The sequence below is a fragment of the Grus americana genome, chromosome 20 (genome assembly GCF_028858705.1).
Source record: "Grus americana isolate bGruAme1 chromosome 20, bGruAme1.mat, whole genome shotgun sequence".
Classification (NCBI taxonomy): domain Eukaryota; kingdom Metazoa; phylum Chordata; class Aves; order Gruiformes; family Gruidae; genus Grus; species Grus americana.
The window spans coordinates 258,229-271,567 of NC_072871.1; the positions used below are offsets into that span (position 1 = coordinate 258,229).

Genomic DNA, 13,339 nt, shown 5'->3' on the forward strand with positions numbered 1-13,339 from the left:
TTAGAGATGTGCCCCAGCTGGGCCCCAGACTCATTGCCGTGCATCCGTGGCCACCAGGCAGCGGAAAAGCAGGCAAATGCTGGCAGGGTCTTGTTGGGGGACACAAGACGTCCCTCAGGCAGGAAGGGTGGTCCTCTGTGACTGCAACAGTCACATCAGACTCGGGAGGGACAAGGAGGGGTACCTCAGAGCCAGCCTTGAGGAGCTGTGCCACCAGGGACATTGCCAGTCCTGGGGTGAGGAGCCTGCGGGGACATACTTGGAGGATGCTGGGGACACCCAGCCCCATCCAATGGGCAGCGTCTGAGCCAGTGGGTGGGTGGTGCCCATGTGGGGTAAAGGGGGGATCAGGAGGGGCTGGGCCATGTAATAGAGCCCCCTGTCCCCACACATCCCCTGGTGAGTAGGGAAACCCTGCCTAGGACTTGTCCCTGCCCCAGAGCCCACTGCATGGCCGGTGGGAGGCACGTCCATCAGCCCTGCTCTCACCCTGCTGACAATCTTCGGGGTGTCCAGCTGGTCTCGGAGCTCGGTGGCCAGCTGGGCGAAGCGCTCGCGGCGGGCAGCCCAGCTGCCATTGCAGGCCAACGCCCGGTACGCCTGCAGCAGCGGCTGCTGCCCGGGGGCCACATGCAGGAGGCGGCGCAGCACGTCCGGGCTCTGCTCGCACGTCAGCTGCTCCAGCACCGGCCCGGTGAAGAGGACACCCTGCAGAGCAGGGAGCCGTGGGGGTGCAGCCCCGGGCGCAGGGACGCTGCAACGGTGCCCGCCCTGGTACAGCAGCTGCCCGTGCACCCTGGTTCACCCCACGAGGTGCTCACCTCCATCTCGGTGACGAAGGCCTGGGGGCTGTTGGAGGCGGTGGGTGTCGGGGCAGTGCTGGCAAGGCCCAGGGCCTGGGAGAGCAGGCGGAGCAGCGCTGGCCGGCGCGGGGCTGCCGCGGGGTCCCGCAGTGCCCTGTGGACCAGCCCTTCCCGCAGGCTCCTCCAGCCGCTGGGGAGGCTCTTCTGCAAGAGGAGCAATGGGGGGTGGCTGGTGATACGGGGGCTCCCCAGGGTCCCCCTCTGTGTGTGTCCCCAAGCACACGTGAATGGCCCCACAGCACCCACATCCACGGTCTCCATGGGGAGGGGAAGAAAAGGGGATGCGCAGATGGGGGAAGCACTGCAGCCCAGCCACAGGAGGGAACAAGCTCCCCCGCTCCCTTCACAGCCACCACCCAGGCAGTGCCAAAACCCACTGCAACGGGAAACTGAGGCACAGGCACTGGTGTGCCTCAAAGCACTGGGGGAACAAGTGGCAGTACCAGGACGGGACCCAGCCATCGCTGCTGCTGCTCTGGCCACCTGACAGAGTCCCGTCACATCCCCTCTGTGGCATGGACAACCCCAGATCGCCCATGGAGGGGACACAAAGGACGAGCCCACCATGTCTCCCACACTCGGCACTGCTCCTCACCTCCAGCTGCATCATCTTCTCACCGGGGCCAAACCCATCCCACAGGTCTCGCTCATGGGTCTCATCGGATGCCAAAGGAAAGGAACCAAAAAACAGGCGGTACACCTGTACCGGGGACGGGAGTGGGGCTGCCGAGCATGCCGGGAGCGGGGGCACCCATCTGCCCAGCAATGCCCCAGCATAGGGTGGCAGGGCAGGATGAATCCTGGCCAGGTGCCTGCTGATGCCCACCCTGGAAGTCTGGTGGTCAGGGCTGTCTGGGTCAGACATGCCCATTTGCTGGGGCAGTGCAGACCCCTGCAAAGCCCAGCCCTGCAGCGCCGTGCGGCCACCCACCTCCCACAGTTTGTCACCCACCTCCCGCAGGTCAACGCTGGAGCCCAGCAGCAGCTCGGCCGTGCTGTTGGGGAGGGACAGGTTCTGCGTCAGGAAGCGGTGCAGCTCGCCCTGGTCCTTGGCTGCCCACGCCAGCGTGAAGCCGGATCCTGGCAAGGCAGGGAGGTCAGAGCAGCCCACCAGCGGCGGGGACATGGCACGGCCCCACATGGGGACATATCACAGCTGGCCCTGCCTGGCACACAGCAATGTGGGACAGTGGCAGAGCACTGCCACACGCCATGACACCTCTGGGTGCCTGGCAGGTGGGCATCTCCATCCCTGCCTGCGCAGGCAGCAGGAGGGCAGGCAGGACGCAGCCTACCTGCTCGATTGCTGAAGTGGGTCTCCATGGAGCTGGGCTCACTGCTGCTGAGTGCCTCCAGGCGCCGGCGCAGCGACTCCAGCTCCTCCTCCAGCCCCGGGTGCTGGGGGTCAAAGAGGCTGCTCTGCTCCACCACTTCACTGAGGTGCTCCAGGAGCTGCGTCACCCTGCGAGAGCCCAGCACCGCCACAGCTTCAGGGACACCTTCCACAGAGCTCTGGGGGGATGAGCCCCTCGGGTACATGGGGCAGCAGTGCTGCCTGCCATGGGGCACTGCTGCCCCAGGAGCTCCCCTCACCTGCGCACCAAATCCACCATGCCAGGGGCACAGAGGAGAGCCCCAGAGCCTCGAGGTGTCACCCCTCGAGGGGCCACCTCTGTCTTCCTCCCAGCACTGGGCACCCGAGAGCCCACAGGGGAATGGGCTGAGATGTCCCCTGCACCCTGGGGACGTGGCGCTCGGCACCCAAGCACTTTGGGGGACGCAGGCTTGTGCCGGTGTGGGAAGGGGCAGGCTGTGCATGGGAGAGTGTGGGAGCATGTGGGGCAGTAGGAGGAAGCACACGGTGAGGGCATGACTCACGTGGAGTTGGAGTACTGCAGGAAGCCGAACTCGTCGCGCTGGCCATCAGGGCACAGGGACTGCATGACAGGCAGGATCCCGGCTGAGGTGAGTGGAGCCGCCGTGTAGAAAGCTGGAGCAAGCGAGAGGCCACGGAAGAGGCCGGGGAAGGTGTGGGCAGGGAGGGAAGAGGCGGGGGGAGGCAGGGGGCCACCAGAGAGACAGACACTCAGTTCAGAGAAGCACACGCTGGGCCCTGCGAGCCCCGCAGGAGGTTGGCAGCCAAGGTCAGAAGTGTGCAGCTTTCCCACCAAGGCTGTCCCCAGATGGTGGCAGCTCCTGCCACCCTGGATCCTGCCCTCTTGCCCCTGCCCACTCTCCCCTGGGTGATGGATCCCTCCCACCCCAGGACAATGCCAACTTCTGCTGCTTGCCCCCAGGATGGCCGCCAACCTCCCCCAGCCTCTCAGCCCCTCTTGTTAGTAACCTCAGCGGCACCACTGGAATTCCAGAGGAAGAGGAGGAGGAGGAAGAACACAACAGGGAAAATAGAGTTGTCACCCACAGTTCCCTGAGCCCCTGCCTCCCCCCTGCCTGGCTGCCCCGAAGTGCGGGTGCCAGAGGTGGGTGGACATGGAGACATGGTGAGGGGAAATGGAAGAAATGAGGAGCAGCAAGGGGACAGCAAACCTTCCCCCCCCTCTGCCAGCACCGAGCCTCTGCTCCTGTCGGGGTCTTTCCACGTCCTCCCTGGGGCAGGGAAAGCCCAGAAGGGCCCTGCCCGAAGGGGACCAGAGGGTGTCACTGGGCAGTGCTGGGCAGGGACCCCGCTCTCGCCACCCTGGCCAGTGTCCCCGTGGTTAGAGGCAGGTCAGTGCTGTTAGCACGGCTGTGATGGGCAGGGGCTGGTGAAGATGGGCTTCTGGCAGGGACAAGGACAGCCCAGGGCAGACAGGCGCCCTTTAGTATGGGATGAGCTAGCCTGCTGAGGTGGTGGGAGAGACGATTGTGGCCATGCCACGCTTTGGTCACAAAACCAGCACAAGGGTGGCACCTTGCAGGCCTCTGGGCTCCTAGTAGTGCCACATCCTGGCTCGTCCCAGCTGCAAGGGGCCAAGACAGGGAGCCAGTGGTGGTGCAAGGGAGGGAGCTATCTCCAAACCCTTGGGGACCAGCCCAGGGGGCACACAGGCAAGACTGGGTGACTCACAGGCCACCATGTGGGTGCCAGCACCCAGCAGGGTCTGCACAGGAGGGAGTCAAGGAGTAGGACGAGCCTCCACCTGGCCTAGAGAGCCCAGGGAGCCGGGGACATCGCTGCCAGTGGCCCCAGCGCCTGGGCAACCTGGCACCAACCCAGTGGGGACACCAACAACCCAGTGGGAACGCCACCATGGGCTGGTCCTGACTGGGCAGCCCCCGGGGAGGAGCAGGCAGGAGCCAGGCTGTGCTGCCCAAGCTCATCTTCACCAGCCGCAGAGGAAGGCGACGCGGTTACAGGGGTGTAGATTAGGCCAGAGTGAGTTGATCCAAACCAGGCTCCTTCTCCCCAAAATACGTGGCTGGCACAGGCAGGGGAAGAGGGGGGAGGCGCCCACCCACCCCACCAACTTACAGACTGGTGCATGCAGTAGAGGCATGGAGGGCAGGCGGGCAAGGGAGATGGTGGGAAAGAAAAAGAAAATATGAGCAAAAAGAAAGAAAAACCAAACCAAAAAAACCACACAACACAGAGTGCACATCAATGCCAGGGCAGGAACCAGGGCAGCGCCCGTCACCACCCGCAGCCGGACCCGCACTTGCAGCTGGGCTCTCCCTCGCTGGCACACACTGAAACACAGGCTTGGACCATCATTACGCCAGGTCACCGCTGCCGCCGGCTCCCAGCATCTCCCCCAGCCCCACGCCACCCGTGTAAGGGCACCCACCAGGGTGGGCATCCCATGGGGCAAGCTGGCAGCTCTGCTCCACCGCCTCCTCCCAGCGGCACAGCCCGCAGGCACCGGCACCCGCAGCCCTGGCCAGAGCTCCAGCTGCACATCTCCAGGAGCCCCCAGCTCCGGTTCCATCAATTTGTCACCTTGCCAGGGCCCCAGAGCCCCCCCATAGCCAGGCACAGGGCTCCACGCAGCACGCCTTCCCCCCAGCACCACGAGGAGCTGGGGAGCCCTTCCCAGTGCCACCCCAGCTGCTCCTTGAGCACTCAGGGGGGCCATGGCAGTCCCAGCACCATCCAGCTCCATCTCCCCCCCACAAAACGTCCCTGCTGATGGCAACCACAAGCTGGTTGGCACTGCCACCCTCAGGCAGCCCCCCCCGCTAGGACTGACTCTGCCCCTCCAACCCACCATGTCTGCCCTGCCAGCCCTCGGCTGCAGCCCCTGCCCAGCGCTACATCCCTCAAAGGCCCCTCTGGTTCCCCATCAGCTGTCACGGGCCCCCCCACACACCCCTAGGTTGTCCCTGGGGGGCTGAAGCAGCTCTCCAGAGCCTCTGGGTGCCCCCAGGTGCAGATGCCCCGGACAGCACCCTGCTGGCACTCACCTTCCTTCACTGGGATGGTCGGCTTCTTCTGCCGCAGACCCAGGAGGATGAAGAAGAGAACCAGGGGGATGAAGATCTCAAAGGCCAGCACCCACTGGGGACGACACAAAGCAGAGAGATCATGATGACTGGAGACAGAACCCAGCTACCAAGGACAGGGGTCCCTTGGGCACTGGCGCAATGCAGCACCATGTCCGCATCTTGCTGGTGGCACCGTCATAGCTCAGCCAGGGGCACCTGAGGATCTCCTGCTTGCTCCTGCCGGCACCCTGCCCACTCCACCCTGCCCGGGGGCACCTCAGGACAGGACAGGACAGGGTACCACAGAGGGGATGGACGCCTAGTCCAGCAACACAAGCGTGGCGCTGGGGCTTAACCTCAGCCCCGACAGGCCAGCGCAGCTGGGGCTGCCCAGAGGAGATGACCCCAAGCCCTTATGGCCAGCAAAGAGCTGCAGGTCCCCATCCTGGCAGTGCCCTCACAGCTGGCAGCTGCCCAATGTGACGTCCTCCTGCCACCCGTGCCACTGCCAGGTCCCACCCACGGGGCCATGCAGGGGACAGACCCCAGTGCCATCAGGGCGAGGTTTGGTTCAGCCAGGCCTGGGCACTGGCTCCAAGTGAAACTGGGGGGCAGCGTGGGGGGTCCTGGCACCCTCTCTGTGTCCTCCCAGAAGGCTACAGCTGCACAGGATTTCCACCACTGCATATAGTAAATCACAGCAAATCCCCAGGAATCCCTGACCCCAATCGTGCAGGTGGCCCAGGCTGGGCTCCATGCCCAAAGGCCCTGGGGATGGGCACCAGTGCCTTCAGGCACCGGCAGGAGTGGGCACCCAGCCCCCTGCCAGTGCAGCTGCTGCCGGTTTGCGCTGGGAGTGCCCCAGGCCACATCACGGCCCCACTGCCCTCGCTGCCGAGACTAGGGGAACTACTGTAAGTGGGGAAACTGAGGCACGGGGTGAGGTGAGCCAACCTCAGCTCGCCTCAGGGCCAGATCAGACCCGAGGCTGGCACTGAGACCCCGGAACCCACTGCCACCACAGGCAGGGCAGCCCCAGTTTGCTGCTGGGAAGGTGCTACCTACAGTGCCAGCACCTCCCACCCCACTCCCACACCAGCCCAGGCACCCACAGTCACCAGGTGCCGGAGGGACACGAAGAGAGGGCTTTGACATGACAGGCGTGGCCTGGAAGGACACAGCCGGCAGCAGGTGACAGGGTCAGGTCCTCCTGTCCCCAAAAGCGTCACCTCCACACTGGCCTCACCCAGGGGCTGCAAACACTCTGCCGAAAACTCACAGCAACCCAGCAAATGGGGGCGAGCAGAGGGACTCCCAACAGCGCGTGGCCAGGGCACTCCTGTGGGCACCGTGGTTGGCAGGGCTGTGGGATGGGCATGGCTGCACACACGGGTGCCCCCCAGTGTTGCCCTCCCCACCCCTAGAGCTGCTGATTTTAGGGGAGGCAGAGACTGAAGGAAGAAGAGCTGGATGGAAGGGACAGGGATGGCAGACACCCCAGGAGCGCTGCCAGGGCTGGGGGATTCCCATCTTTTTGGCACCATTGGTCCCAGGCACGGTCCCTGATGTCACCATCCCTGTATCAGAGCGGGGGGGGTGGCAAGGGACACTTCCCCGTGGCTTCTGCCCTGCCACTCGCTGCCTGCACCCGCCCCCCTGCCTGTTTACCAGGCGCACAATCGGACCTCTGTACCCAGGTGCCTGTGGGACCATCCCCCCCCACCAGCCATGCTGGGCCGTACCAGGCTCCCTTGGGGACTGTCAGGTCCTTGGTGGCAACAGGAGGGACCTGCTTGCTGTTTTGTTGCTGTTTTTTTTAAAGAGGGTCATTGACCTTTTGCTCATCTCCTTCCCCAGAGACCCCCCCTGTCCCCAGCCTCTCCTGCACAGCCCAGCACCAGGGCTGTCCCCTGGTCAGGGTGACGTGGTGATGGGCAGACATGGCAGCAGAGCAGGGCTCACCAGCCCGTGCCTCTGGGACTGATCCTGCCCCTTTGGTCCCCAGACACAGGGGGACAGGGCTGCCCCACACCCACAGTGGGGCAGAGGCAGCAGCATGCAACAGGGGGGCGGGGGGGGAAAACTGTCCCAAGGGAGCCCCAGTACCCCCTGTGGGGGCACCCAGCACCCCCGCCCCATGCTAGTAGGGCCTGGGGATGGCAGGATTCCTGCCTGCAGGTGCAGGACACCGGGGGACTTTTTGGGATTGTGGGAGGAAGCGAGGAGGGGGAAAGGAAATGCTGGGAGAAGGAAAGGGACACGGAGAGGAGAAGGGCCAGTGCCCACCAGCAGCTGGCCATGCCTGCGCTGACCAGCATGGTCTGTCCTGTCCTCTCACCCATTCCCTTCCTCACTCCTCCCTTGGTGAGGGCTCTCACATGTATGTCAGGCCAGGGGGGGGTGTCAGGCAGCACACAGGGTGGGACATGTGCCCAAGTGGCAGTGGCTGAGGGGGCCAGGGGCAGCTCCTGAGCAGCAGCAGAGCTGGGCTGCCGGAGGGATCCGGCCCATACACACACGTGTACATCCCCTGGCACAAGTTCACCTCCATCGAGCAGAGACGTGAGCAGGATGAGGCCATGGGCGTCGTTTGGGTTTGCATGAGCGCTGGGTGCATCTGCCTGCCACCACCAACGGTGGGGTACACACGTGCCTGCTGGGATCCCACGCTCAGCCCTGCCAGCGGCTGGATGTAGGGGCAGCATGATCCTGCCTAACTCCCCCAGCAAGGGAGGCAGAGGTTGGCGGATGCTGTGGCATGGTGCTGGCCCCAGGCACGCAACTCCCTGCCAGGGGGACGCTTAACTCCCTGGACTCTGCAGTGGACCAGCGACTCCACGCCTGCTCCTGCCTTCTGCCGAGCCAGCAGATGGGAGCAGGGGGCCGCAAGGAGCACAAGTTGGGTCAGGCACCGCACAGCCTGAGCGTGAGGCAGCAGCACCACTGGGGACGCGGGGCTCCCGCACTGCCAGGCCAAAAGCGCCAACAAACTCCATGGGACGCAACAAGAGCAAACAGCCCGGCCTGGTGCAGCAGTCCCACCGTGCCCACCCCCCGGCCAGCACCAGGGGCAGCCGGGACGTGCTGAAGCCAGGGTTAGGCACAGCCGCAGGCACCGGGCCATGGACTTTGGCAGGACAACTCTGTCAACGTCCCTGGGACACAGCAGCATACATGCCCTAACAGCCAAGCTGGGCGCTCCCCAAGGTGGCAGCCAGGCCAGGCAGAGGCAGCTCTTTATGTCCATCGTCACCACTGCTCTATTCCCTCTTGCCCACTCCCAGAAACACCCTGAAGCCCACAGCCATCGCCTTTGGCCAGCACAGCATGGCAGAGGGGCAGCCAGGGGCTGGGAGCTTCTGCCCAGAGACCCCCAAGCTGGCAACCCCAGCAATGCCCCCACACCCCAAACCTGCCATGCCAGCCCCCCTCTCCCTGTGGCCTGGCACCTGTGGGGGGATTTACCAGCCCCGATGCAGGTGAAGCAGCACCATGCACAGCCCAGGGCAAGCCTGGTCTCCAAAACCCCTGTCCTGCACCCACCAAAGGACAGGGCAGGGTCTGCCTGAGCTCCTCCCTGGGGAGAAGGGAGAGCTGCTGCCCGCTCCCTGCCAGCATCTCCTGCAGGTCTCAGCGCTGCCCACAGAGCTGGCAGCAGCAGGCAGCAGGTGCCAGCCCACAGGACCCCCAAGGGATGGGGCTCAGCTCCTGGAGAATCAACACCCCAACTTTTCCAACAGCATTTTAAGACTGGCAGAAATATCTTAAACCATTTGATGGCCAAAGTCAGGCCCAGGTGCTGCCGACTCCCCCACCCCTGCCTCTGGTCACACTTTTGCTCAGTGCAAGTTGTGCCTGTCACCTCTTGTCCCACTGCCACCTGCCCCCAGCAAGGGCACGTCCCCACCCCTCACACCCTGCCCTGTGGCCCTGGCATGGCAGCCTGGGGACGTGCCTCAGGGAAGCTGGAGGAAGGGGAAATCCCCACTGGGGTTTGCCAACACCTCCCCTGAGCACAGTCCTGCCGTGGCAGAAGCAGGAGCCCATGGAGGGCAGAGCACGGTTCCCCTGTGCCAGCCCCATGGTGCTGTGCCAGCTGGGCACCGGCGTGCTGGGCCAAGGGGGACACACCATCGGCAGCGCCATGCCCCAGGGCCACGTGGCAGTGCTCCCACACCGGCACACGGAACTGGGACACGGCCACGAGGTGCCTGGCCCGAGAGCAGGTGGGATTGTGCTGGCGGCCGCAGTGCGGAGGAAGGCGCTGGCTGCCCCACAGCCTCTCCCCACGGGCAGGGCATGAGGCAGAGCCCTGCAGGCTCAGTGGCTCATGGCCACCTGCCCCCTGGGCCACCATGGCCACCAATCACTCTGCAACAGGTGCCTCCACAGCCGCCCTGCACACAGGGTTTCATGGGGACACTGCCTGGCACCGCCTCGCCAGCACCACCCTGCCAAGCCTGTGTGTTGTCCCCCCACCCACCAGCTGCAAACAGTGAGGGGGCAAAGAGCACCCTGAGCTGCGGCAGCGCCATCCTGATCAATTCCTGCTGCAGGATCCGGCACCAGTCCCCACCCAGCACCAGCAGCAGGACCTGGCAGCACCTCCACAGGCACAGGGTGCCCTGTCCCCCAGGGACAGGCACTGCTGCAGCAGGACCCTACCAGCCAGGTGAGCCCCTCCAGTACCCCAAATTTCAGCTTTTCTTATTTTGGAGGCATCAAGATCCCCCCAGCTCCGTTCCCATTGGCTACGGAGGAAGGGGCAGACCTGCCAGGACAACTCCTTTGCGTGGTGGGAGCTTCCCAGCTCTTGGCCGAGGAGCAGAAGACACAAACCGTGCACAGGGCGCAGCAGCCACACCGCTGCCTGGCTCTCTCCTGCCCCATGTGCATCTTCCCCCCACCCCAGGGCCCATGCCACAGGAGCACCACTGACATGCTGTGACACCAAAGCAGCACCCGGAGTCTCAACTCCTGCTCACCATTCCTCTGAAAGAGCCCTGAACCACCAACACTTCCCCAGGGCCAAACAAAACCCAGCAGCATGCTTCCATCCCCGGCACTTCAGAGCTGGGAGCTCCAGCTGCAGTTGCCTTCCTGTCCCGACCGCACAGGCACAGAGAGCCAGGGCAAAGGGGGCCAAATACCCTGAACTGCACCTGCAGTAACTTTTGGGAGATTACCTGTCCATTTTACATCCAACATAGGTTTAAACCAGCTACCAAAAGTCGTCGGGGAGCCCACTGCTGAGCTCACCCCCTGGCCCAGCAGAGCCAAGGCGACGCAGATGACGGCACAGCTTGCACCGCCCAGGGCTGCTGTCAGCACCCCAGGGGACTGCCCGTCCTCAGGCACCCACAGCCCTGGCTTCCCTCCGCTGCGGGCCACTGACGCTGCTCTGTTCAAACCTCTATCGCCCCAGGGCTCCTGCACAAATTTCTGCCCTGGGAAGAACAAAAATCACAGCCGAACCCCAGAGCAGCCCCCAGAACAGCTCAGCCGTGCCAGGCAGAGGCCGACACTCCCACAGGCTGGGCACCAGACCTTACAGAGGTGCCAGGGGATAGTGCCCAGCCATCACCCTCGCCAGGCTGCAGGCAGCTCATCTGGGAGTTATGGAAGCAGGTGACGTGGCGCTGTGGGTCAGGAGCACACTTCTCACACCTCTCTCAAAGGCCACTGGTCATGCAGCCCCCCAGTACCCACCTTCGCTGCATCCTCAAGCAGACCAGCCAAGCCCTTACCAAGTGCCTGCAGACAAAGTCTGTCCTGAAACCACTGCTGCACCTCACTGCCGTGCTACTCCCCAAGGAGATGCTGGTGCCAGCAACAATGGGGACCCTCCCAGGGCCACCAGCATTCAGGGGCAGCGCAGGGGACCAGCCCCAGTTCTCCCAAATCCCAGGCCAGAGCCCTCAGCCAAACATCACAGACTGGTTTGGGTTGGAAGGGACCTCAAAGCTGACCCAGTCCCACCCCCCTGCCATGGGCAGGGACACCCTCCACTAGCCCAGGTTGCCCAAAGCCCCATCCAACCTGGCCTTGAACACTGCCAGGAATGGGGCCTGGTGTCTGTTCCCCATCCCATGGCACTGAGGCTGCCGCTCCGCATGCTGCCAGGCAGAAAGTGCACTGTGGTGCAGCACCTACCCCAGGGCAGCGCTCTGCAGCATGGGGCTGTGCCAACGGGCAGCTGCCAGCAGGGTAAGGGCAGGGTACACACCACACTCCCTCTGTGAGGCTGGGAGAAGTCCAGCAACCCCCGAACTCCAACTCCCCCAGGGTGAACCCCCAGCAGGGAAGGGGTCTCATGTTACCCCCCTCCCTGCTCCAATCCCCCCAGCCTCTGCCTGCCCTGGAAGAACCATCCTCTGCCACAGCAGGGTCAGCCCAGCAGCACAAGGGGCTGGTTTCGCTGGGTGACACATCCAGCTCTGGACGTGGCCAGGGAAGATCTGTGCTGGGAGACCCACCCATGGAGAACAAGGCACGGGCTGACAAGGCTGGGCTCTGGCACAGAGCCCGACTCTGTCCCGGCAGGCCAGCGCCCGCAGCTCTGCTCCTGGGCTGCTGGGAGAGGGCAATGCTCCCTTAGGAGCGGGCAGGATGATGTCCCCTGTGCAGATGGGGACCACGACGTGACCATGGGACTTGCATGCAGCAGGAGCATAAGGAAGTAGGTGACACACAGGGCACGCACATCCCCAGGGCAGTAGCTGCACCAAATCCATCCACGAGCACCCACAGCACCGGGGGCAGTTCTCACCCCAGCACACGGCTGGTCCCCCACACATGGCATCACCAGGTGGGCAAGGAGGTGCCAGTCCTTCCCCCGCCACCCTGCCTGCAGCAGGCAGGGCACTCTGGTCATGGCCCTGCACATGAGGGTGGCTGGGCCTGGGCTCCTCATCCTCCTCCTACTGCTGCAGCTTTCTGCACTGCACCCCGGCGCTGCCCATGGGTCTGGGGAGGGTCAGGGTGAAACAAGTCCCCAGAATACGCATGCACCCCACCAGCCATGGCAGCCATGTCCAGGGCAGCTGCCAAGGGCTGGCAGATGCCGGGGCATAGCTGTGCCAGCCGGCTCGCCCTTGTGGGCAGGGGTCCATAGCTCACCAACACTAGGCAGCCCCTCACCGTGGCCATGCAGCTCTGCTCGGGGTAAGGAGCAGAGATGACTCAGCCGAAGAGCATCATCCCCTCGCCCGTCCTGGGGGCACTGGGGCACCTGCCTTCAACACAGGCCTTGACTCAGCCCACACCCTCCCAGGTGGTCCCTGGTGCTTCGGCTGCCAGGATGGAAGCAAGGCCTGATGCTCTCAGGCTGCTGGCGAGGGAAAGCAGGCAGGATCAGGCCTGCAGGATATTTGGGAGGGGGAAGAGGAATGAGCATTGCCAGCTTGGGAGCAGCAGTTCGCTACCCTCCCCCACCCTCTAAAAATAACCGGCTTCCTTGGCACCCAGCACACCCATCCCCCTGCTTGCACCACTGCCCAGAGTCCCTCCAGGCCAGGGGTCCCTCCCTGGGGGGGTCCCTGCTGCCTGTCCAGCAGGACCTGGCAGGGAAGGCAAGCCCTGCACAGGAGCAGCCAGACAGAAGAGGCCGCAGCAGGGTTACACTGGATTTGCAAGCCCAGCAGGGAAGGTGCCATCCTGCCTCCTCTGCCGCCCCCAGGAGGGGACCAGACCCCCTGGAACCCCACATTCCTCAGCCTCACGCCCAGTAAGCAGGACCAGCTCTCCAGCCCAGAGAGGAGAGGCAGCACTGACCCACATATGATTTGGAAACCTATTTATAGCCTGCAGATACAGAGGGCTTGGGGAAAGCTCTCCCAGCCCGCAAGGGTGGCCCTGGGGACCAGGGACAGGGCTGGCAAGTGCCCGGGGCACGTGGGCCAGGGCTGCGGTCCACGGCAGGGATGGAGATGCTGCACAGGGTGGAGAGCTGGTGGGAGACAGCACCCAGCCCACGGGCCTGGGCTCTTCCAGTGGCCACAGGGCCCGGACAGCTCCCACAGACGCAGGGCGGGAGCGGGGCAGGAAAGACCCAA

At 64.5% G+C, this 13,339-nt stretch overlaps 1 protein-coding gene across 2 annotated transcripts in view; it reads right to left on the reverse strand.

Annotated features, from left to right (window-relative positions):
* ABCA2 (ATP binding cassette subfamily A member 2) overlaps window positions 1–13,339 on the reverse strand; it is a 33,301-nt gene that overhangs the window by 19,240 nt on the left and 722 nt on the right. For both annotated transcript variants that reach the window (XM_054848168.1, XM_054848167.1), the window contains exons 2-8: window positions 5,265–5,358; window positions 2,742–2,853; window positions 2,159–2,325; window positions 1,816–1,943; window positions 1,459–1,563; window positions 822–1,007; window positions 490–708 (exon numbers count right to left, since the gene is read on the reverse strand). In XM_054848168.1, the coding sequence (XP_054704143.1) occupies window positions 490–708; window positions 822–1,007; window positions 1,459–1,563; window positions 1,816–1,943; window positions 2,159–2,325; window positions 2,742–2,853; window positions 5,265–5,358 (1,011 nt within the window). The remainder of the gene's footprint in view (window positions 1–489; window positions 709–821; window positions 1,008–1,458; window positions 1,564–1,815; window positions 1,944–2,158; window positions 2,326–2,741; window positions 2,854–5,264; window positions 5,359–13,339) is intronic.